The sequence below is a fragment of the Molothrus ater genome, chromosome 2 (genome assembly GCF_012460135.2).
Source record: "Molothrus ater isolate BHLD 08-10-18 breed brown headed cowbird chromosome 2, BPBGC_Mater_1.1, whole genome shotgun sequence".
Taxonomy (NCBI): Eukaryota; Metazoa; Chordata; class Aves; order Passeriformes; family Icteridae; genus Molothrus; species Molothrus ater.
In genome coordinates this window covers 26774531-26796865 of record NC_050479.2, presented here as the reverse complement: position 1 = coordinate 26796865, position 22335 = coordinate 26774531, and the positions used below count along the sequence as shown (strand labels likewise).

The window sequence follows — 22335 nt, the reverse complement described above, 5'->3', positions numbered from 1 at the left end:
AAATATTCATAGTGTGTTATCATTTTGGGTACCTTGAGTACATCTATTGATGTAATATCTTGATCTGCTTTTTTGTTAGAGGTGACTTTAAGGTAACTGTCTCCATGTCCTATACCCAAGCATGCTATAGATCTTAAAAGGAGATCAGGGGAGCGTGCCAGGGTCTGCAGGGAATTTGTCACAAGAAAGAAAAGCCAAAATAATCAAAACAACACTTTTTTTTCTGTCCGGGAAATATGATGGCTTTAAAGGAAAGGGCACTGTTTTGCAAACTCTCCCCTTTGTAACATGGTTTGGCTGCCAGCATTCCCCAGAGATAAACATGATTTTTTTTTTGTTTGACTAGTCAGCCTGGCCTTGTGTTTTCTGGAGGTCAATCCCAAAGCAATGCTGTGAGGCATTTCAGGGGGCTTTGCAGTTCTCCCTCCAAAATGCCAGTGAGCATTTATGTGAGAAGGTGACATCTTAAAGCAAAGTAAATAGTTCTCTCACATACTTTAAAAGGTTTTGTTTTTTTTTTTTTTCTCTTTTTATTTCAGTCCCATGCCCCTTTCTTTTCCTCTTCTACTTGATGTTTTCTTGGCCCCTGTCTTCCCCAAAGAGTTACTCCTTTTGTAAGGAAAGGGAGCAGCAGATTAGCAAATTATTTCTGGTACTAACTCAAAAGAACCCTGAGAAAGCACATGCAGGAGCAAGGAGCAGTCCTTGCATCTTGGATTGCTGCTTTAGTAATGCTTTCACAAGCATGGCTGAGGTGACTGACACAAATTCATCTTTCCCTTGAACTATGACATCCTTTTCCTGCTCACACGCAGTGGAGACATTGAACAGCTTATTCAGATGAGGTCTTTAGCTGGAGCCCTGACAGGCTCACTCCAGCTAAGCCAGGGGTCAAACTGCACACCCACTGCTGCTGTGATTTCCCTCCCTGGTTTTATGTCACCCCGTCAGAGGACCCAGACCATGATGCAGGCTCTGCCTCCCAGCAAGGGAATGTGCCAGATCATGGAGACTGCAGCTCCCCCAGGAACATCCCCTTGGCTTGATGTTCCTCACCAGCAGTGCAGTGATGGCCCTGCAAAGCACAGAGCTGTATCAGAGCATCAGCCCAAATCTCATGTAAGCTTAGGTTTGAGCAAGACAGGTTAGGTGGACTCAGGCTGGCTCTCTGCATGCTTCCCACAGCTGCACTCACACCCATCTGCTAGGCAGGAGAAAACATTTGGGGGCACTAAGCTTCGGTGCTCTCCCAAAAACTTACTGTAGGTGATAGCTGCCTTCACTCCAAATGCAAGCTGCTCTTCCTTTCCCTCATTTCCCACTGTGGTTGTTTCTGTTCCCCTTCTGCTCCTCTCACAGGGAGGGGATGAATTAAGATGGGAAAACTGCTTTCCACTCCCTTTGGGCAGCTGCAAGTCTTCAGTGGCTGGCTGCAATCTGTTATCAATTCCTTGCAGGAGTCCCCTGCATAAAGGAGAGCTGTGGTGCACACAAGCACAGCATCGTGGTGTGCACAGGGAGTAGTTAGAAGGCAGCATTCCTTAGTGAAGCAAAAGAGGATGTTAAAGTGTCCCGAGCACACAACTGTTTAACTAAAAATTTAACTGGTACTTCAGAATTCATCCCCATTCTTAGGGAAAAGAACTACACAAGGCTGAGCAGTCACACAGTAGGACTTGACTTTTACATGTTAGCCACAAATTAGCATCCTCAGACTCCGTGCTGGCCCACACATTCAGTGATGAATTAGAAGGGAATAAACATATGCCACTAAGTGAATTGCCAGCATTTGTTCACACTGTTGTGGGTTTTTTCTTCCATTCATGTATTTGACAGGGCTTGACCCACTTAGCTGTGAACAGCTGGCAACAGCTTTGCCTAAAGGTATAAATCCATGAGAGAGGCTGAATTGTTAAGGGACAACGACTCAAAACATTCCTCCATTTGTTGAGACCCCAAGGCGCTCAGCTGAGCTGGAGGAGGTGAACTTTTGCATGTGTAATGGCTAAACCTCTGATCTGATAAGGCACAGGCTGTGAGTGAGATAGGAGCTGGATCCTGTGGAGCTGGATTGTTCCCATTGTCATGCTAACTTGTGGTCTCTAGCACAAACCACTGGGTTGTGGGGGTCCCCCTCCTCTCCCCGGGGAACTACCAGGGAATTCAGGACATTTGCCTGTAGCATCTTTATCTCTACTGATGGGACATAACTGACTCAACTGCTGCTAGGATAGGCAGCTATGCTGTCTTAGAAGGTGTCAAGGCATCCCATAATTCACATTATTATGTCAAGCTCCCCGCCTAGTGGGAGGTACCTGAGCATTCCCACATGAACCAGAGTGAATATAGACCCACTAGATGCTGTGTTCTGGGGATTTCTCTCCACCACGTCTTCAGGATTTCCTCCATCACCAGACAGATGTGGTCAGCGACCACCACCTTGACCAAGACAGCACAGCAACCAAGCTTTGTCTCTTGTGGGTGATAAGAGCCTCACACTCCTGTCGTCTCTTTCTTTCTCCTTGTGTGCGTCCTTGGGTGATGTTTTTGCACTTTCATATTGCAATTCTTTAATCTTTTATTACTGTAGATAATAACCACCAAAACGGCTCCATAGCTGTTTTCCTTTGCAACAAAATTGTTTTATAATAAATCCTACATTGTTTATTTAAAAGCAGTGACATTTAGTGTTGTTTCGTTCTAATCTGCTCCAAGGGAGCTATTAACAAGAACCTGGGTTACGCTCTCGGTACCTTCTGTGGTGGCTCACATTCCAGACTCCCACAACACCCAGGAAGCACATTTAAAGCATCTCCTTTGTACATTTATACTTCCTTGGTCTTAATTTGATAATGCCAACACACAGAAAGTCCTCACATAAGGCAAAAGACTGTGAGCCTTACCATGTCTTTAAAAGCCCCAAGAATGGCTGCAGTGATAATCCCCAGGAACAAGCCGATGATGTTGAGGACTGTGGAGGACCACAAGAGTCTGTACAGGTGGAGCACATCCTGACAGCTGCTCACACCAAGAAACTCATAGTAGCTGGAGGACTGGTCTGAACTGAAAAAGAATGCAGAGACAATGTCACTGCAATGGGAATGGTTTTGCACACAATACAGGATCCTTCCTTCTTGCTTTCCTCTTTGGCAAAGTACTACACCCATGCTCCCACCAAAAACTGCTCAGAAGAACTGGAGAAAGCCCTGCTGAAAAACTGGCTCTTCTAAGGCCAGCATCAAATGCAATCCAACCCTAGTTTGGTTGATTGATGGTGGTTACCAGCATGGACCCTTCTTTATTTTTTGTTCAGTGTCTCTAAACGGAGACATAATCTTGGTCTATGGAGGCTGCCCTTTCCATTTAGCTACCAGATAAAGCTTGCTTAGCTTTGCTTTTTTACCCAGATCACCTAGAAATCTGCTGGCATCTCAAAAACTGGGGAAGGCAAGTTTCTTCAGCATTAATTCAGCTACAGGAAGGGAGATGTTGCCAGCTAGCTACATTTGTTTATGGTGTCTGTGGTTCCAACACAGTACAGTATAAAGATGTCTTTACACTTGGGTTTGTACTATCCAGAAATCTTTGTTCATATTTCTACACCACATTGGTTATTGTAAATCAGGCATGTGTTGAAGTTACACCTCATTGTCTTGCCAAAAGCCAGAAATATCCTACTGCAGAATTTGAAACCACAGGTTCCTGCAGTTCTTTCCAGTACCTACCTTAATTTGAGCCCACTAATGATCTTCTAGGGCAGCTATTTGAGTAGGAAAGATTTTCTTAAATGCCAAGCCTGTTTTTCCACTGTTAGGAAATTGCCAAATTGCCATCAGATTATGGTGGAAACCAGAAGTGGGCAGTTTGTGTTCACTCCTCTGTTCCCCCATCCCCAGTGCATGTGTGGTTAGGGAAAGCTCTGCAGAGCAGTCCACAACATTTCTGGGAAGCACCAAGCCAGGCACGGTAACTTCTGGAAATATCCAATCAAGCTTCAGGTCATGGTTCTGGCACTGAAGAACCACTACTGTTGAGTTCACCTGGGCCCTGCCATGAGCCCATCTTAACCAAATAACCTACAGCTTCAGCTGCCATGAGGCTGAGGAAATTTGATTTACAATCCTGCCTTCATATCAGTCTATTCTAGGCTGACAACAAATCATTTTGTGGGCCTGTGCCTCTTCCTACTTCTCTCTAGCCATCCTGTGAACTGGAATTGCCAAGTCTCCAGAGCAGCATGACTGCTTATTTATTCTGGATTTGTCCATGCCAGTGCCATAAGATCTTGCTGTCCACTGTAGAATGTTGACAATAGGAGAATACACACATTTAATTTATCATTGGATAATGTCACAGCAATGAGCAGTCCTAAGTGTTTCAAACAAACTCAATGTCTTAGAAAAATGGCACTGAGGATCTCCATCTGAAAGGGAATATGCCTGATCTCTCCTTGTGGTTACTTTAAGCAACAGTTTCAGTCACTTTTTTTGACAAGTCCCAGTACTTTCACCCCTTTAACAGTCCTGTTCCTTTCTGTGTTGAGTTGGGCTGTTTGGTTCAGTGTTAACATGCAGACATTAGCTGTGTACCATGGAAGGAAACATTCTCACATACTGCATTGCAAATATGATGTTACATCATCTGTCTGTTATAGAAAAGGTACCAAAGCTGAGCATTCTCTACCTTTCCCACTTGTTTTGTACATCTCCATCATGTCCATATTTAACATTTCTTACATAAGCAAAAGACTCTACATAGGATTTTAATTAATTTCATAGACCTTCATTCACTTTGTGTCTCCCATCTGCATAAATCACTTCCCTCTAGTCCCAAATGTTCTTTTACTTCTCTAGTTGAGATATCTGACTAAAAGCTACCTTTTCAAGCAGAAGCTTTGTGTAGAAGCTTGATTGTTCCCACCTTGTTTCCCTACACCTAAAATGTTTATGTCTGGCATCACACTAGCCAAGTCCTACAGAGGACTGAGGTTATTCAGGGCTGCTAGTATGTAAAGAGGAGGCAAAACCAAAATAAAATAGGTGTAGGAAGGAAGAAAGATGAGAAATACACAGGGGGAAAGAAGGAAAAGTAACTGTGGCTGAACTGTAGAGGGTTGCAGAGATTGCATGAGAGTGCATGGTAGGATAATATACAAGGGCAGGTAGAGATAAGACAAGAAAGAATGGTTTAAAAAAACACAGGGAAGATTTAGGTATTAGGAAGAAATTCCTCACTGTGAGGGTGGTGAGACACTGGAACAGATGTTCCAGAGAAGCTGTGGATGTCCCATTAGTGGAAGCATTCAAGACCAGATTGGATGAGGCTCTGAACAGCCTGGTCCAGTGGAAGGTGTCCCAGCCCATGGCAGGGGAGCTGGAACCAGATGGTCTTGAAGGTCCCTTCCAACCCAAACCATTCTGTGATTCTATGACAATAAGATGTGCAAAGGGTGAGCCAAGCAGAAGATTCAGTAAATCTAATGGGAAAAATGCATTGCCAGACCAACAGTATATCTGAGCAGGGATGTGACTGAGTGATCAGTTTTGGAGACATGGCAAAATGCTTATGGACATATTCAAAGGAAAAGAAAATTAAATAATACCAACACAAATTAACAACTCCTGACATACTTTGTGCTGCCATCAGGATTTCAGTTGCAGAGAAACTGGATTTCTCAGCATACAAGCTCCCTGTGTTACTTCTTCAGGCCCTACCAGTTACAAGGACAACCAGCCAAGAGCTTCTCAGAGACCACAGAATGTACACAGGTACTTACTTCTCACAGTTGTACAGATCACAGCAATAGCATGTGTTACTCTTCACTTTCAGCTGGCACCTGCTGTTTAAGGTATGACATGTAACCTGCCAAAAAAGCAGAAACTTACTTTAATGCTCAATGTTTCACTGTTGTGTGAATCATCCTACTGTACTGACCACAAAAAAACCATAGCTACTACAACATTGTGAGGTTGTATTCCCTGTTGTGCAGAAAGATCCTGAGATTCCAAATTCATGACTGGAAGCCAGAAGGCCACCCCTGAGCTCACAGGAGTCCTGAGTCTGAGGACATTTGCACTATGGAGCCCAGAGCTCCCAGGACCAGACTGCAGCCAGGGCTGCCAGAGTTTTCAAGCACTTTGCTCCTGGTGCTATTCTTCTGAGACCCAGAGTGGGCAGCCAGGAGCCTCAGAGCTCTACAGCTGTGACAAGCTGACTGTGGGTCTGGAGAGATACACTACAGCAAACACTGAAGTGGATAAGAGAACCAGTCTATTGTAGTGAGGAAATGGCAAGGGAGCCAATTTATCTGAACAGCTTCCAATAAATGGGAGCTCTCCTCTTTCAGTGAAACCCCCCTGAAGAAGGAAGTAATTATGAATAACAGCAAGAATAATCTTCAAACCCACAAACAGAATAATTCAGAAAAGATTCAAGCACTCCAGTAAATAAGTACCATTTATTGCAGGCTCTCAAATTCAAAACTGAAAAGGTTTATTTATGTGAGGAGGAATTGCAGGGATGGACAGATGTTAGAACAATAAAGGCAGGCACACATAAGCCACTCACCATCCAGACACAAAATCATTTTAATGACTCCTTAAGTACAGTAAGCATTAATCACTTCTATTTGGCACTACAGACCAATTGAAATACTTAATATATAAGGTTTTGGGTTGTTTTTTTTTTTCCCCCTGAGTGTTTTAGCTTATTGACTTTGAAATCCTGGAGAGCTGTCAGGTTTTAAAAGCTAGCAGTCAGAAAATACATTCTTTCTATAGCTTTAATTTGATAGGACAAAAATCTCTGTAACCACTGAGAACTATTTTGTTCACAAAATGCAATTAAAATATATTATTGAATAGAAAACTACTTATAATGAAAAAGTAGAAGGAACATGCTTAGGAATACATGCCTGCTTTTGACAAGTTTATCAGACTCAGGCTAAGCTCTGGCTTAGCCACGAATGTTTTACTCTATGGAATAGTGTCCACAAGAGATGTTAAACTAGATGTCTCTCACTTCCTAAGTCCTGGATCTGTGTATCCTTTTAGTATGAAAATTGTCACTGTTGATAAGTCTGTACTCCTCATATGCTTGTTCCCAGCAAAAAGAAAAACCTTAAACACACACACACTCAGCAACAGAGCAAGTTCATCTCATAACTGGTCTCGAACTTGCTACACTTGTCCTTAGCAGGATTTGATCAAGCAGTGGAAGATGGGTGACAAAACGAATGTTAGAAGGAGATTAAAATGATTCCTTGGGATTGCTTTGCTGCTCAGGACAAGGCTGCACCTGTAGTTAGTGTCTCATACAAATCAGCTCTTCTATCCTAAAATGGTAGGTAATAAAAGGACAGTCTCAGTCTAGGCTGCCGTCTGGAAATGGAGCTCACAGTTTGATACAGGCACATCCCACTTGTCACAAGGACACCTCACCCTGAGACAGGACCTTGTTCATCACCATTACTCTATTGTGTCTGAACTTACTGGAGTAAGAGCTAAGGGCTTTGCTGGCCTGAAGTCACAACCAGCTGCAGCTGTCAGCCTGAGCAGCAGTTGACTGCAGAAGAGGAGCACCTACTGTCACTGACCACATCAGCTTAATCAAGGCAGTGACTGAACCATCCCACATGGCTGCTTCTCAAAGCAGGTTGAAAACCAATCCTGGAGCACAGTGTGCTACCTCAGCCATTTTTTGGGATGCCCTACACTTTTGCATTCAGTGGATCTTCAGACTTTGGTTTTGATCCCCTCTGTGCAGTGACAATGGCCCAGGATCTGCAGAGTTAAACCACCATTTTCCATTACACATGCATGATTGGGATAGGAGGGCTTTATAAGATGGAATGGGTTACTAAAAAGTGGTTTGTTCTCATGCATGGTTTGGGGACCACTTCTGATAGGAAATAAAAGTAGTTTTTCTCTCTCCAAGCATTAATAAAGCCAGTCTGCCTGTTTGAATGGAGAAGGCTAGAAGTACAAAACAGGGAGATCAGCATGACCTTAAACATGTTTTTGGCTGCTTCTACACTACGAGACACATATTGGCCAAGGAAGTTACTGTAGTTATCTATTTTTATCACTACATTTTTAAAACATGCATAGAACAAGACACTCCTTTTTAGGAGAACAGTGAATAAACCAAAATAAACAAATTAGTGTGTGGTGTGAGCAAGGGTGGTGGAAACAGGCCGTTTGTGGGTGTTCTGCATGTCAAGACCTATTATTTCATTTCAGTGACCAGACACACAGCTTTTTCATGTCCTGGACATTTGTGATTTATTATTTCTCCTCAGCATCAATTGAAGATATGTTCTCCTGTCGTGGTAATTGCCAGTAAATCAAATTCTTTCTGCTTTCAGCAAGGAGAACTGAAACAGGCAGACCAAATGAGCTAGAGATCACTTACAGCTGAGAGATGTAAATCAAAAGGAAACTTGCAGTCAGTAAACAATCTGCTTTCCTGGTTAAGTGTTTCCCTGGCATGCAGAGCATGCCCCCTGCTCACAACCTGGCAACCTTTGGAAAAGCAAAAGCCAAGTATAAATGCTATGAATTCCTAACTCTGAATTAGTATACATTGACTCTAAATCAGTGAACAACCAGACAAGAATGTTATTAGAAATGACCTACACTTCTAAAAGATACGGGGTTTGGTTTTTTTCCAGAATAGAGGAAGGAGCTCTGGGTGGCCCAAGTTTAGACATTCCCAGAACCAGCAGAGCTGTGGAAAACCATCTGGCCAGAGGCCTGAGGCTGGGGTCACCTGCAAGGAATTGTGGTCAGTGGGACGCCAACCACATTCTCATTACAGGAATCAGAAGCATTTCTCAGGCCATGTCTGAGTCTGAGTGTGCATGCACACTTTAGAAGAGGAAGGAGTAAATCTTACAGGAAAGGGTGTTGTCACACTTAAGAAGTTTGTCTGGGTCAGTCTTTTACATGAGATCAATGAAATATTTTTGCCATACATTTTCTGGAATCAACAGCAGGATGCCCTAGCAGCATGACTTATAAGGAGCTGCTTAACCTGCTAGTACACTTTGCTAAGCTTTCTAGAAATATTAGTGGTACCATTCCCCATACACCTTTTCCTAGCCATGGCAGGAATGGTGATGAAAAACCAAAGGTTATACCACTGTTTAGCTGTTCTCCATTTCACTTTTCTATTCACTCCCACCAATTTACCACAATAATAAAATAGGAAAAGAAACTAACTCTGGACTTTTCAGGAATCAAGCCATTTGGATATGGGCACTTTCCTGACTGTGTAACTGTAACTGAGATAATAAGAAATGCTGCATTCAAACTACTGATGTTCTTGACCTGTGTTGGATAAATACAGAGATTTGAAGTCTTCTGGATGATAAATATGGATTAATTTCGATATTTCCTATTCCACTTGGAGTCTACAAAAGCCTTCTTAGAGGAAGATGCCAATGTGACAAACATATTCCAGACAGTTATTCTACAGCATGGATGGACTAGGAATCATTCCAACCCCAGAGTAAAGTACTAGATACAAACACTGATGATGACTCAAAACCGCACTGACTGTAGTGATTTTAAATCATCAGAAGCTTGGACAAGCAGAGAGTCACTTGTGGGAGAAAAACAGTGGCATTTCTATCTACCCATGATCTACATGCACGAGCATGCTCTCAAACATCTCCCTCGCTCCTCCCCAGCACAGCAGAAATGAACACATGATGAGGTGAGTTTGTTTACCTCAGTCTGGTAGGCATCATATAGGAATCCTATTCCACTTGAATAAAACTGGCATCTTTTGTTATACAGAGGTCTGGGTTCCTGTAAAGAGAAAAACAGCCAAAAAAGTGATTGGTTTGGAGGAAGTGGAAGGCACTACGTCCATGTCCCCATGTGGATGTTTACAGCTCTGTGGAGCTGAAGCAGTGCAGTCACTTGGGTAAAAGGCTCACACTCCTGTGTTGGCTTTATTTCCTGAATGGCTCTCCTCAGGGTTACATTTTCCATCCTCACTCCACCTCTAAGATATGTGAGTATCATCTGTTTTTCTCTAAAAGACAACACCTCTGGCATTTAAGCACTTGACGTCATTTAACCACACTCGACGTCAAATAGTACTGCTCTGACAATGGTCCAGTCATTCTTTTTTCTGGTGCAGTTTCTTACCTAAGAACCAAGATTTATTTTGCAGGTTGTTTTCAAGATATTGGACTTTCTTTTTAAAGAATTTCAACAATGTCCATGTTGAGAACAAAGTAAAAGAGATAATAGTTTGAGTATTCCACTTACAATACACACTTCAAACCCCAGAAGTAAAACAAAGAATAATTAAGAAATTAAGGCAAAACGAGAAAGCAATTCACGTTGTTTGGTTTTGCCTTATTTTCCATTATGCAGTTGCAAAAGTTGCATTCACTGCTCATATTTCATATTTTGCTTGTAACAGTTCCCACAAATTGATATAAAGGAAGAACACAATGAAATATCCGTGGCGAGATGGAAAATGTGTGCTTCTGACTTTGGCAAACAGCCACTTTGAAGCCTGGAGGGTGCATACCTCAGTCAGTTTCAGGACTAGACAATATTTGCTTTGGGAGGATTTGACAGCTTGAGTCCTCTGTGATCCAATATCTATCCCAAAGCAGTCTTGGAATTACTTATGTTTGCAAAAAAAAAACAAAACCAAAAGACTTTCCATCACTTATCTAGTCCTGATCTGTGCCTTCAAAAGCATGAAGAGCTGGGAGCATGTGTGATCTTTTGGAAGGTAGGAGGGATCTGCAGAGGGACCTGGAATGGTTGGATGGATGGGGAGAATCCAATAAGATGAAGTTTAATAAGTCCAAGTGCTGAGTCCTGCATTTTGGCCACAATAACCCCCTACAATGTTACAGGCTGGGGATGCCGTGGCTGGAGAGTGCCTAGGTGGAAAAGGACCTGGGGGTACTGGTCCACAGCCAGCTGGACATGAGGCAGCAGTGTGTCCTGGTGGCCAAGAAGGCCAATGGCATCCTGGCCTGTGTCAGGAACAGTGTGGCCAGCAGGAGCAGGGAGGTCATTCTCCCCCTGTACTCGGCACTGGTGAGGCCACACCTTGAGTGCTGTGTCCAGTTCTGGGCCCTTCAGTTTGGGAAGGACATTGAGACACTTGAGCAGCATCCAGAGAGGCAACGAGGCTGGAGAGGGGCTGGGAACACAAACCCCCTGTGAGGAATGACTGTGGGAGCTGGGGGTGTTTTGCCTGGGGAAAAGGAGACTCAGGGGCGACCTTACCACTCTCTACAACAGCCTGAAGGGTGGCTGTAGTCAGGTGGGGGTTGATCTCTTTCTCCAGGCAGCAGCTGACAGAACGAGAGGACACAGCCTTAAGCTGCACCAAGGGAAATACAGGTTGGATATTAGGGAAAAAAATTTTATGGAAAGAGTGATAAAGTACTGGAATTGTGTGCCCGAGGCAGTGGAATCATGATCCCTGGATGTGTTTAAAAGAAGACTGGACATGGCACTCAGTGCCATGGTTTAGTTGAGGTGTTAGGTCATGGGTTGGACTCAATGATCTTGAAGGTTTCTTCCAACCTAGTGATTCTGTGTGATTCTGTGATGCTGTGGAAGCACTCAAGCGCTCATTGTTCCTCAGTAAGTCAGTCAGACCAGATCCGAGACAGAAGATGCAAACCCACAATCTGCCATCCCCTCTTTCCGTGCCAACTTACACGCAAAGGATTATTCAAGTTTTTAACATAAATCTTCACTGATTAACTTACATTGCATTTTAAAGCTTTAAAATCCATCCAGGAATAACCCAGATTTTGCATAAAGACCTGCACTACTTCAGCTCACAAGCAAAGTATTCTCTGTTTGTTGGATAATGAAGTGTGAACTGTATAAATCTGCTGATCCAAAATACAGAATTAGTTAAAATGCAACACTAGGCAGGAATGCAGAGAGGTCAATGAATAAAGCTTCTCCATCAGCTTGTTTGCCTTTCTGATTACTCCAGCAAACTTAAGCAAGTTTGGACACCAACTCTCAAGGGTTAGAGAAAGGTTAGCTTCCTGCATCCAAAAATATTTATTTATACTACACAAGTGTAAGGAAAAAAAGCTCAGTAACTCTTCTTCTCTAGAGGAAAAGCAAATACCACATGAACAGCATGCCATGTCTTGAACTAGGTTAACATTCTTCCACAGTCCTGGGAAAGCATTAGCCTTTAGCCATGACTTCCAGGGACAGATCTGGTTGGGAGGTCTAAGACGATTGCAGTTTCTTTGCCAGAACAAGGAGCTGATGAGGAGACGAGCTCAGCTGGACTTCATAGTTACAAACAAGGAAAGATTGCTCAGGGATGTAAAGGTCAAGGGCAGCCTTGCCCCTAATGTTATGCTGGAGTTCAGAATCTGAAGAGGATGGAGCAGGATTCCAACTCTGGACTTGAAGAAAGGAGAATCAGCTTATTCAGTGATATGTTTGGAAGACTCCTATGGGATTCAGTCCTGGAAAGCAACGAGCCCCCAGAAAGTGGGTCGATATTCAAGGTTCATCTCCTCCAAATTGAGAAACAGTTTATCCCATCTAGCAGGAAATCAAGCAAAAGCAGCATGAGGTCTGTGTGGATAAACAAGGAGTTTCAGATGTAACTTGGGCATAAAAAGGAAGTCTACGAGAAGCTCAAGAAAGGGGAAATCACCAGGGAAGAAAAGAGAAAAGTTATATGAGCCTGCACAGATGGGGTTAGGAAAGCCAAAGCTCTCTTGGAATTCAGTCCAGGAAGGGTTGCAAAGGGCAGGAAGAAGGTCTTCTATTGGGTGTATTAGCAGCAAAAGAGAAATCAGGAAAATGTGTGCACATTACTGAATAAGGCAGGCAACATAGTACAAAGACATGGTAAAGATCAAAGTATTCAGTGCCTTCTTTGCCTTGGTCTACAGTGGAGACCAGTGGGAAAATCTGGTACAAGAAAGAATTGCCCTTGCAAAAGGGGGATCAGTTTAGAAAACATCTAAGCAGACTGGAGATACATCCTGTCTTCAAGCATTACAAGAAAGACAATCAAGGGAGCTAGACAATGATCGGAAGGGATGGAGCAAATAATCATGGAAACAATTTCCAAACATCTCAAGGACATGAAGGCAATTTGGAGTAGTCAGCATGGATTTACAAAGTGAGAGTCATGTCTGAACCACCTATTGACCTTCTACAAGGGTGTGACTAGCTTGGTGGATGAGTGGAGCTTCTTGCTCACCTGCTTCTGGATCTTTATCTTCACTAATCTCTCCGTCAGTCTCTCATTCTCACAGACAAGCTGATGAAATAAGGGCTAAATAACTGGAGAGTGAGGTGGACTGAAAGCTGGCAGAACTGCTGAGGTCGTAGTGCTGGGAGCAGTGACATGAAGTCCAGCTGGAGGTGACTTAATAGTTGTCTACTCCAGGGATTAATGCTAGGATAATATTGTGTAGCATCTCAGTTACTGAACTGGGTGATGGGTGGAGTCCAGCCTCTGCCAGCTGTCAGATGATACAAAACTGGGATGAGTGGCTGAAACACCACAGGACAAGCGTCATTATTCAGAGAGACCTGGGCTGGAGAAATGGCCCACAGGAACCTCAACAAGTTCAGTACAGGAAAATGTCAAATCCGGCACCTGGGGAGGAATAACCCCATGCACCAGAAAAGAGTGGGGCCTGACTGTCTGGAGAGCAGCTTTACAGAGGGTCCTGGTGGGTAACAAGTTGAACATGAGCCAGCAATTTGTCCTTGTGGCAAGAAAAGCCAGTAGTATTCATGACTGCGTTACAAAGAGCACCACCAGCAGGCCCAGGGAGGTGATCCTTCTTCTTAACACTGGTGAGACACATCTGAAATACTGGGTAAAGTGCTGGGCTCCCCAGTATGAGAGACACCACAGACATGGTTTGTGAATTAACAGACTGGAATATCTGTCACAAGCAAAGCAGAGCTGGGACTGTTCAGCCTAGACAAGAGAAGGTTCCCGTGCACCTTATCAATATGGATCTATACTTGATGGGGAAGCGAAGAAGAAGGAGCCACATTTCTCTCAGTAATGTCCAGAAAAATGACAAGATGCAGTGGGCACAAACTGAAATATGGGAAATTCCATTTAAACATAAGAAGAAACCTTTTTTATTCTATGGGTGATTAAACACTGTAACAGGTTTCCCAGAGTGGTTGTGAGTCTCCATCCTTGGAGATACTCAAACTGGACACAGTTCTGAGCCACCTGTGCTAGCTGACACTGCTCTAAGCACAGGTGGTTGGACTAGGAATCTCCAGAGGTTCTGCCCAGTCTCAGCAACTCTGATTTTGTGAAGAGGGTCAGTCTATGTCAAGCTATGAGCAGACTAACAAGTTCTCTCAAGTATCATAGATTATGAGTTTAGCACCTGGAAACAGATGCTCCCTGGCCTTACCTTTGGGGCGTTTACATCTTACTACAGGTTGCTGATGAGTGACTCCACCACATCACATTATGAGGCTGAGTCTGACCCTGAATGCTAAGATACTCCCCTCAGAAACCTCTATCTGCTCTTAAAGGCACTGAGAGAGCTGTCTAATCTGCCTCCATCAAGTACAGGAAGATCCTCACTTTTGGCCCTGATCTCTTGGCTTACACAGTTTTTTTACCTCTTACACTTCCTCTTAAAAAAGAAATTGGTCCTTTTATTGGTTTGGTCTTCAATGGAGAAGACAAGCACACTTTTCATCCAAGTGTGCTTGTGACTGGAAGCAGCACTGTTCTCTGAGGAAAGAGGCGATTGATTAATCCATACCAGCTATTATGGCTTGATACTGATGTGCAGCAAAAAGGTCAGAGCTGTGACTTGGAAATGACCACAGTGAATACATTTATTATGTTTGCATGCACAATCATGGCAATCGTGTACCTTCCTTCATGCACCTAATTTTGAACAGCAAGCCTGCTGCACTAGTACAGCCAGTCTTCAGCATTCAGTCCATTCTCTAAATGCATCTCTATGTGCAATGAAATAAATGAGTGATGCTCAAGAGTACAAAAATAACAAAGATTAGATAACATTGGCCTTGTCCAGACACCTACAGAATTTAACACCTAAAGCACACAGCTTTTAAGTAAAAGTACACTGGGAATGCCAAAATGTTGCATTGGTAAAAGCTTCCATTTTCATCTTACAGAGCTGCTGTGGTCTGTCTGTCTACTAAGGTGTTTATGAATAATGCACCACATAGATATTAAAAAGTGCTTAAAAGTTATCCAACAGTATGTCACACCACATAAGCACCCGCTGGACTTTATAGGAGTGTCTCTTACCAAAGGTAAATGAGACATACTGTAAAGCTATAAAACTATTCCTGACAGACTGGTCTTAAAATATTTCACATTGCTCACAACAGATTGTGTATGAATATAGTATATATCTACCAGTCCTTGATTCTTCCTGATTCTACTGCTTAGAGCAGTAGAATAGGATATATAGTGGTTGAGATAGAGCTACTTTTAAATACTATATTTGTGTGTATTTCATCTATTAAGAGTAACTCTAAGTATATAAGAACAATATTCTTTTTAACTAATTTAGTATCATCTGATACCAAGAACTTCCTCAACCACAATTACTGAGACAGAGCTATGCAATATCTCCCATTAATGTATAATATTAATATATAACACATAATGTATTCCCTTTCTCTGCTTCTTTGAGTAAATCCCTATAAATGGAAATGGGCAGGTGGGAAAGTTCTGTTGGTTAAAGCTCTGCTGATGCACAGAGGAGAAAATATGTAGGCTGGTAAAGAAGGAAAAATTCTCTATAAAAATGTTCTTGTATTCTTGGGTTTGTTTATTTATTGGTGCAAAAGAAAAATGGACAGGTTTTATTCAATCCTTCTGAGCACTGGAAAAGATGATTTCTTAGCTAACTACATTTGGATGTGCTTGTGTATACCAAGCAGGTACAGTCAGAATGCCATCAAGCTAAGTTTAGAAAATTTTCAGATGTGTCAGAAAACCCCCCCAAAACCCAGGATACCCAGTACTTCCCTTTAATTTCAGACAAATCAGAACTGCTCAGCCTTGAACCCTACAAAGCAAACTGTAGCTTTCCCTCTTCTTGAATTTTTTATTTCAATAGTTTTCTAGTATGTGTATTAAAACCTGAGAGTGACAGACAGACAAGAGGGAAGGCTTTATGCCAAGGAAGAGAAGATATGGTCCAAATATAGAGGTTTTGGTTTGGCTGATTGCTTTATTTTAAGAGCATACAATAGAAACCCCACATTGATGGTGGGAGCATTGCAGTACATTTTTTGTGTAAGAAGAGTATTCTTTTAACAGTATCTTTGCTGGATTTGATAAAATGCCCGTGGGGAGGTTGAAGGGCTCTAGGCTGAGGTATGGAAAGAAGCTTTTTCTAAGCCAGTTTTTGTTTCCTTGGAGAACAGATATATTTTGGATAACATAGGGAAAATTCCATCTCCCTTATGTGTAAGCTCACTTTCAGAAAATGGACATATAGCTTAAACCATATTGACTGAAATGTATTCCATACTTTACAAAACATGGCTAATAATTTATTGAAGTAATTATGCAATGAGGGCTAATTTTTTCCAATTACAGTATTTATTTAGTCTTAGCTTCCCTAGCTGTATCAAGAGAGCTGTAGATTGATCAGTGCCAGGGAATGTTCCCAGGGCTGAAACTCAAGCATCAAGCCTACTAAATTGTTAGAGCTGTGCTGGTGACGGCTTTGGCCTGGGCAAACTATCACTCTTCAAAAATATTTTCTGGGCATGGTTTGTAAATTAGTATGGGCCAAGAACCATTCCCAGTAAGTAATTTGGACATTGCCATTTACATTCCAAGAGACTTTGAGAGTGAGGACGTGGGTTTCACCATGCCAGTTGGCCTGGGGAGCAAGGAACCATCCTGGTCACATGAAAGAGATGAATATAGATAAAATTGAGGAGTCCAAAACCAGAATAACGTTTTCAGTGTCTCATTAGTGTCAAGTTTTAATTCTCTGTTTTCAGTTGTTTTCATCTACAGCAAAGCTAGCAATGAATAGGAGAGGGATAGCTGCCAAGATTTTTCAAGCTTAATCCTAAAAACAAACTGAAACATCACCCTTCAGTGCCAGCTCAGCCTTGTGCCAACAGCTGGGTGTTCTGGAGATTATCATTCCCTTCAGGATCACACTCTCTGCTAACTTTCTCAAAACAGGCATGCAAATATGAACAAATAGAAGTTATTAGTAATTAGCTTTGATGCTTCTCTGGGGGGCTAGATGGAGCACAGGTATCTGTGTCTGCCCCACACTGGCTGACAGCACATGGCACATGGGAGCATACAAACCTGAGAGCTTTCACACCAAAAATAAAGAAGCTCCTAAGAGAAGGGGCCAGCATATTAGGAGCCTGGGAAAGCAGGCAGACTGGATCACTGTCTAGGGGCCCAAGCTAAAGTTGGTTGGATCCTACCCTGTACAAACAATGAGAGGAAATGCTACAGGTCTTTTGTAATTCCTGTCTCCCTCTGACCAAGGGCTATTTCTCCATCTTTTTCAACAGCATTCCCAATGAGAAGGGTTTTTCCTGAGGAAGACTGCTAGAAAATCCTAGGGATTCACAGGAGTGATTAATACAAAAATTGCTTTCAATCACAAACAAATGAAATATGTCAATTTAAAAAAAATTTATTAATAGTTTCCATATTTGTTCTGGCCAGTTTGGTGTTAGGAACTTCTGATCTAAGGCCAGTATCATCAACACTGCAGTGAGGGGGCATCAGCTTTGAAGAACAAAACATTTTAAAACTCAGTTTGCTCCCCAGCCTTGTGACTCCCACATAGAGCACATGACCATTCCCCTCTAGAATCAGAAACAAGGGTGGATTTTTTTGAAAAGTGTTTTGGGCTTTTATTCACTGGCAGATAAACCTACAATTCAGTTTTCAGTTTGTAATTTCTGAAGCAGAAATGGCTTTCATTTCAGAAAACAATTTATCTTGCAGTATTTCACCGTTATATGGAAAAAGAAGAAACAATACCCCCTGAAATCTCCAAGTCCGTATTTCTAGTTATTGAACTCCCATCAACTGCCAGAAAACTAACTAATTAAAATAACAATTTTAAAACTGCTAGTTTCCTGAAGACCTGTATCTTCTCTTGTGTTGTTAAACAATCTTTAACTACCTGGTAGTCCAACAGAACGCCTTATTCATAATTCATGAGATATAAAATTTTTGTATACATATAATGTCATACAGTTTGTTTTGTAAACTATTTGTTTACGTACAGTTATTAAACATAGTATTCCTCACATGCCTCATTAAAATTTATTTCTGTAACTAATACCATTATTTTCAAATCTTTCTATTTCAGACAGCAGCTGGACAGAGAGGAAGAGAGGGGTCACTGTTCAGTGTGTACCAGGAGCCTCTGGGCAGGACAGATCATGTGCTCCCACAGTAAATGTTGACTCCTTGGACAGACCAGTGTCCTGGGCTGCCCAGCACCACCATGGGGCTCAGTGGGTTTCTCTTCCCCCCCTTCAATAGCTGGGGCAGCTGTTATGGGAGTGCCAGGCATCAGCTCCTGCCCTCTGCCAGGATGTCCTCTTTCAGTCAGTGCCAGGGATTCTAAAGAGGCTGCCATTGCATCTCCACCTCTCTTATTCACAAGGAAATTCAACCCACATAATAAATTGGCTGTAAGCATTTGGCTGGCAGCTATCTGGAATGCTGTGGTTGCTATAAAACCTCAGGCTTAAAAAGCACTGTGACCCTGAAAGGAAGTCCAGGTGCTAGAAAATAAAGTCATGGGCATTATGGAGAGATGATCGAAAGACAGAAATTGTAAAAAAAAACAAACAATTTTTTTTTTTAATTAAGGAAGCAGGGAAAGTACAGTTATGATCAGAAAATAAAATGTACTACTGGATTTGGCAGTGTTAAGTTTACATTGAATTTGATCATCTTAAAGGTCTTTTCCAACCTAAATAGTTCTACCATTCTACCATAATCCCTTCCTATTTCACCTTTTGACCATGCACTAAGACAGTTTTTTTCTGGAATTATTAACATAGCCACCAAGGTCATAATCAGCTTTTGAACACAAATGTGTCAGTTCAGTTTCACTTAATCAAGTGGGCCTTTCCATTTCTTCATTTCAGCTGTTTTCTTCCTCTGTGATACCAGTGATTGGTCCCTACTTTTTCTGATGTTTTGCTCTCTCGATACCATCACGTTGACTATTGACATGGGAAGTCTTAGGCTGTCAGGGTGTGCACAGTGCATGCTGGGTGGGATTTGGAAGAAAGAATGCTAAAAAAAAAAGTGAGCCATTTCTGAACTCCCACAGCCCTGTGTGAGTGCAGCAGCCCAGCTCTAAGGTCATGCTACTGCCAAGGGCTGCAATGGACCCGACTGGCAGGAGTAGAATGTTTTCAATTTTTTTGCTATTTTTTTTCAAAATGTATACAATAATTAGGAAAGTATATTAAGAAACTTTAAGCCCTAGAATTAGGTTTTCAAGTGTTCTTTTCACCTAAGCTGCAGACATAGCTAATGTGTGTTAATTCAGTTTCTACACATATTGCCCATGCCTTAGGAGTCAAGGGCTCCCAAATGTTCAGTTGATCAAACGCTTCAAAGCGAGGCAGAGTGAGACAGAGACATGCTTCTGTCCATGCCATACTGCTACTGTAGCTACAGCACTTTAGGGATCCCCTGGTGCTAATAATACATCCCCAGTGTTGTTTAAGCAGTTCAGAGGCAGCCGTCAGGGTATCTGGTTACATTCTTTGGGCGAGGTCACGCCATGAGAGCAATTCCACCACAGACTGCAGAGAGCGTTTACCCTTTTGCACTTCTACATCTGCCTTGCATGAATTTAAGAGCTAATCTTCTTCCAGAAATGCTGCACTCCAGCCTAGAGACCCTGCCTATTTTGTGTGCTATGCTGAAACAACCCTACTTCAGTGCTGAAAATAGGAAAAGCAGCTGGTGGGGCTTAAAACTTTACTGTTACAAACCAGATTTACTTCACATTTCCAGGGGTTCTTTTTAGAATTTCTATTTAATCTGAAAGACTGGATCCTACCGAATCCTCTTCTCTTAATATTTGGTAGTAGCACATATTCATTTCAGGTCTTTCAAACCAGTAAATATTCAGAATACGTGTAAACTGTCATGGCTGAAAACCACACAAATATGCTTCTGTCTCACTTCATATTTCCTCACCGAGTTATTTTTTTATTCATACTTTGCAGTGGTAGCCTTAGTCTTACTCTTCTTTGTTTTGGTGAGGTTTGTGTTCTTGTAGTACTGCTACAGTCAAATGAAAAGGCTCCAGATGCTGGAGCTGCCCCATTGTTGGACAATGGGCACAGACAGGATACTTCCTGATGTGGACTGACAGGTCTGTTCTCAGATGGATACAGATCTATTAGGAGAGGTTAAGATCTCTTCAAACAGGTGATTTTCTCTCAATGACTTTTGGCCACACTCTCCATGGAGGTGGGAGGAAAGGCCTGTCAGCCTTCACTGGCAGATGGAGTGCAGAGGAAGAGGCAAAAGAAATGGGAGCTGACTCCCCTGCACATTCCCAAGGAGGTTCAGTGCCTGCAGTGCCTTTGGCTGAGCAGGCTTAGGGGATGGCAGGAAGGAAATAGGTGTGTGCAGAGGTGCTGAGTGACACGGTGTCTGTCTGCTTGGGGGCTGCTGCTCTGGCTGCTCTGCGGATAAGGGCCACCCAAGGCTCCAGTGAGGAAGCCTACTCCTGCGTTAATACAGCAAATCCAAGCCTGCCTCTGCTTTTCTTTAGTCAAGTCTTCCTAGCCAGTGTGTCTCAGGATGAAGCTATCGACCTTCCCATAACACCTGCAAGACCTATGCTGTGTAGTTAAAAACTTAGACTTACCACTGGCTTTTACACAAGTTTCTAATGATGCAATTAGCTGATACTATTCAAGGCTGTAATTTTAGTTATTGCTTATTGCAGTTAGGTATTTAATTGCTTATTATAGTTGATTACTTCCATTGATTACATTACTTTGATTATAGGGTTTGTTATATGAACTGATTGCTCTGTCTTGATTGTAATGATGTTGTGCCGTGTGAGTAATTAACGTTTCCACAAGAATGCAAGAACTGTTTATTCTGTTTCTGGTAATGTGACTCAAATACATGAAAAACTGCTCCTTCCTATAGCCTTAATGCTATCAGATTATGTAAGAAATCACTGAACCACAATATTCTGAGTTGGAAGGGACCCACAAGGATCATCAAGTCCAACTCTTAAGTGAATGGAATGATCCCACACAGGGATCAAACCTGCAACCTTGGCATTATGAGCAACATGCTTTAACCAACTGCACTAATCTCATATAAATCTCTAAGTATACTACTGCAAGAAGTGTCATTTTGGAAGACATTAGCCTTTAGGCATCTAAAATACTGAATATCCTGCTGACTGAAATGTGCAGGGGTTTAATTTATAATGCTCTTTTGGATTTGTTTTATAGCAAAGGGAAGGAAAAGAGGTTGCACTAAATACAGCTAATTGAGTAATATATAAATATATTGATTATCTACATCTACAAATAAAATGCTGGAGGCTTAATAAACATTGGTTTTGTGTTGGTTTTAATTTTCAGGGCATGGCACAACATATCCCTATTATAATTTAATTAATGTAACAACAACTGTATGGATGACATTTTTATGTTAGGTATTGGGCAGAAAAGAGCCAGAAAGTAGCTGTTTATGCCCAGCAATTTGCCATGAAAGCTCCCTATCATTCCTGTAACAGGGAGACACCACCTGACACGTCAGCCAGGCTGACAGGCCTCATCCAAATGGGAGGAACTGCAGGACTGGGACCATTGCCAGGCTGACAGGCCTCATCCAAATGGGAGGAACTGCAGGACTGGGACCCAAAATGTAAGAGAGGAAAAAGTCCATGAGAGAAACCTCAAGAGGAATGAAAAGACATGAGTTTTAAAAGTAAAATAGTCTAAACAATTAGTGAAATGGTTCATGAATGCCCAGACTGCTCAGGTGCAATTAGCTTTTCCCCATCTCCACTGGCTTGTCATTTTGAAGCTCACATGCATCTCAGAAGATCTTAGAAATGTTGAAATACATGGCACTCAGTGTTCCAGAGGAGAAGTCACTGATATGCTGATGGCTGCGAATGTGGAGAGAACTGCACTGAGCCGTACAAGAAAACTTTAGGCAGATTAGGTAAAAAAATTTCTTAAGTATGTTACCTTCTTGGAATTCATCATAAAAGACTAAATAAATATATTACAAGTGTGAAGTTCCATATACTAGCAGCAGTGATGCAAC

The 22335-nt window shown here is 42.2% G+C and overlaps 1 protein-coding gene across 1 annotated transcript in view; it reads right to left on the bottom strand.

The window, feature by feature from the left end:
• Positions 1-22335, bottom strand: part of TMEM255B (transmembrane protein 255B) — a 68340-nt gene that overhangs the window by 5899 nt on the left and 40106 nt on the right. Inside the window, exons 5-7 of the mRNA XM_036406530.2 lie at positions 9732-9812; positions 5777-5862; positions 2904-3063 (exon numbers count right to left, since the gene is read on the bottom strand). Of these exons, the coding sequence (XP_036262423.1) occupies positions 2904-3063; positions 5777-5862; positions 9732-9812 (327 nt within the window). The remainder of the gene's footprint in view (positions 1-2903; positions 3064-5776; positions 5863-9731; positions 9813-22335) is intronic.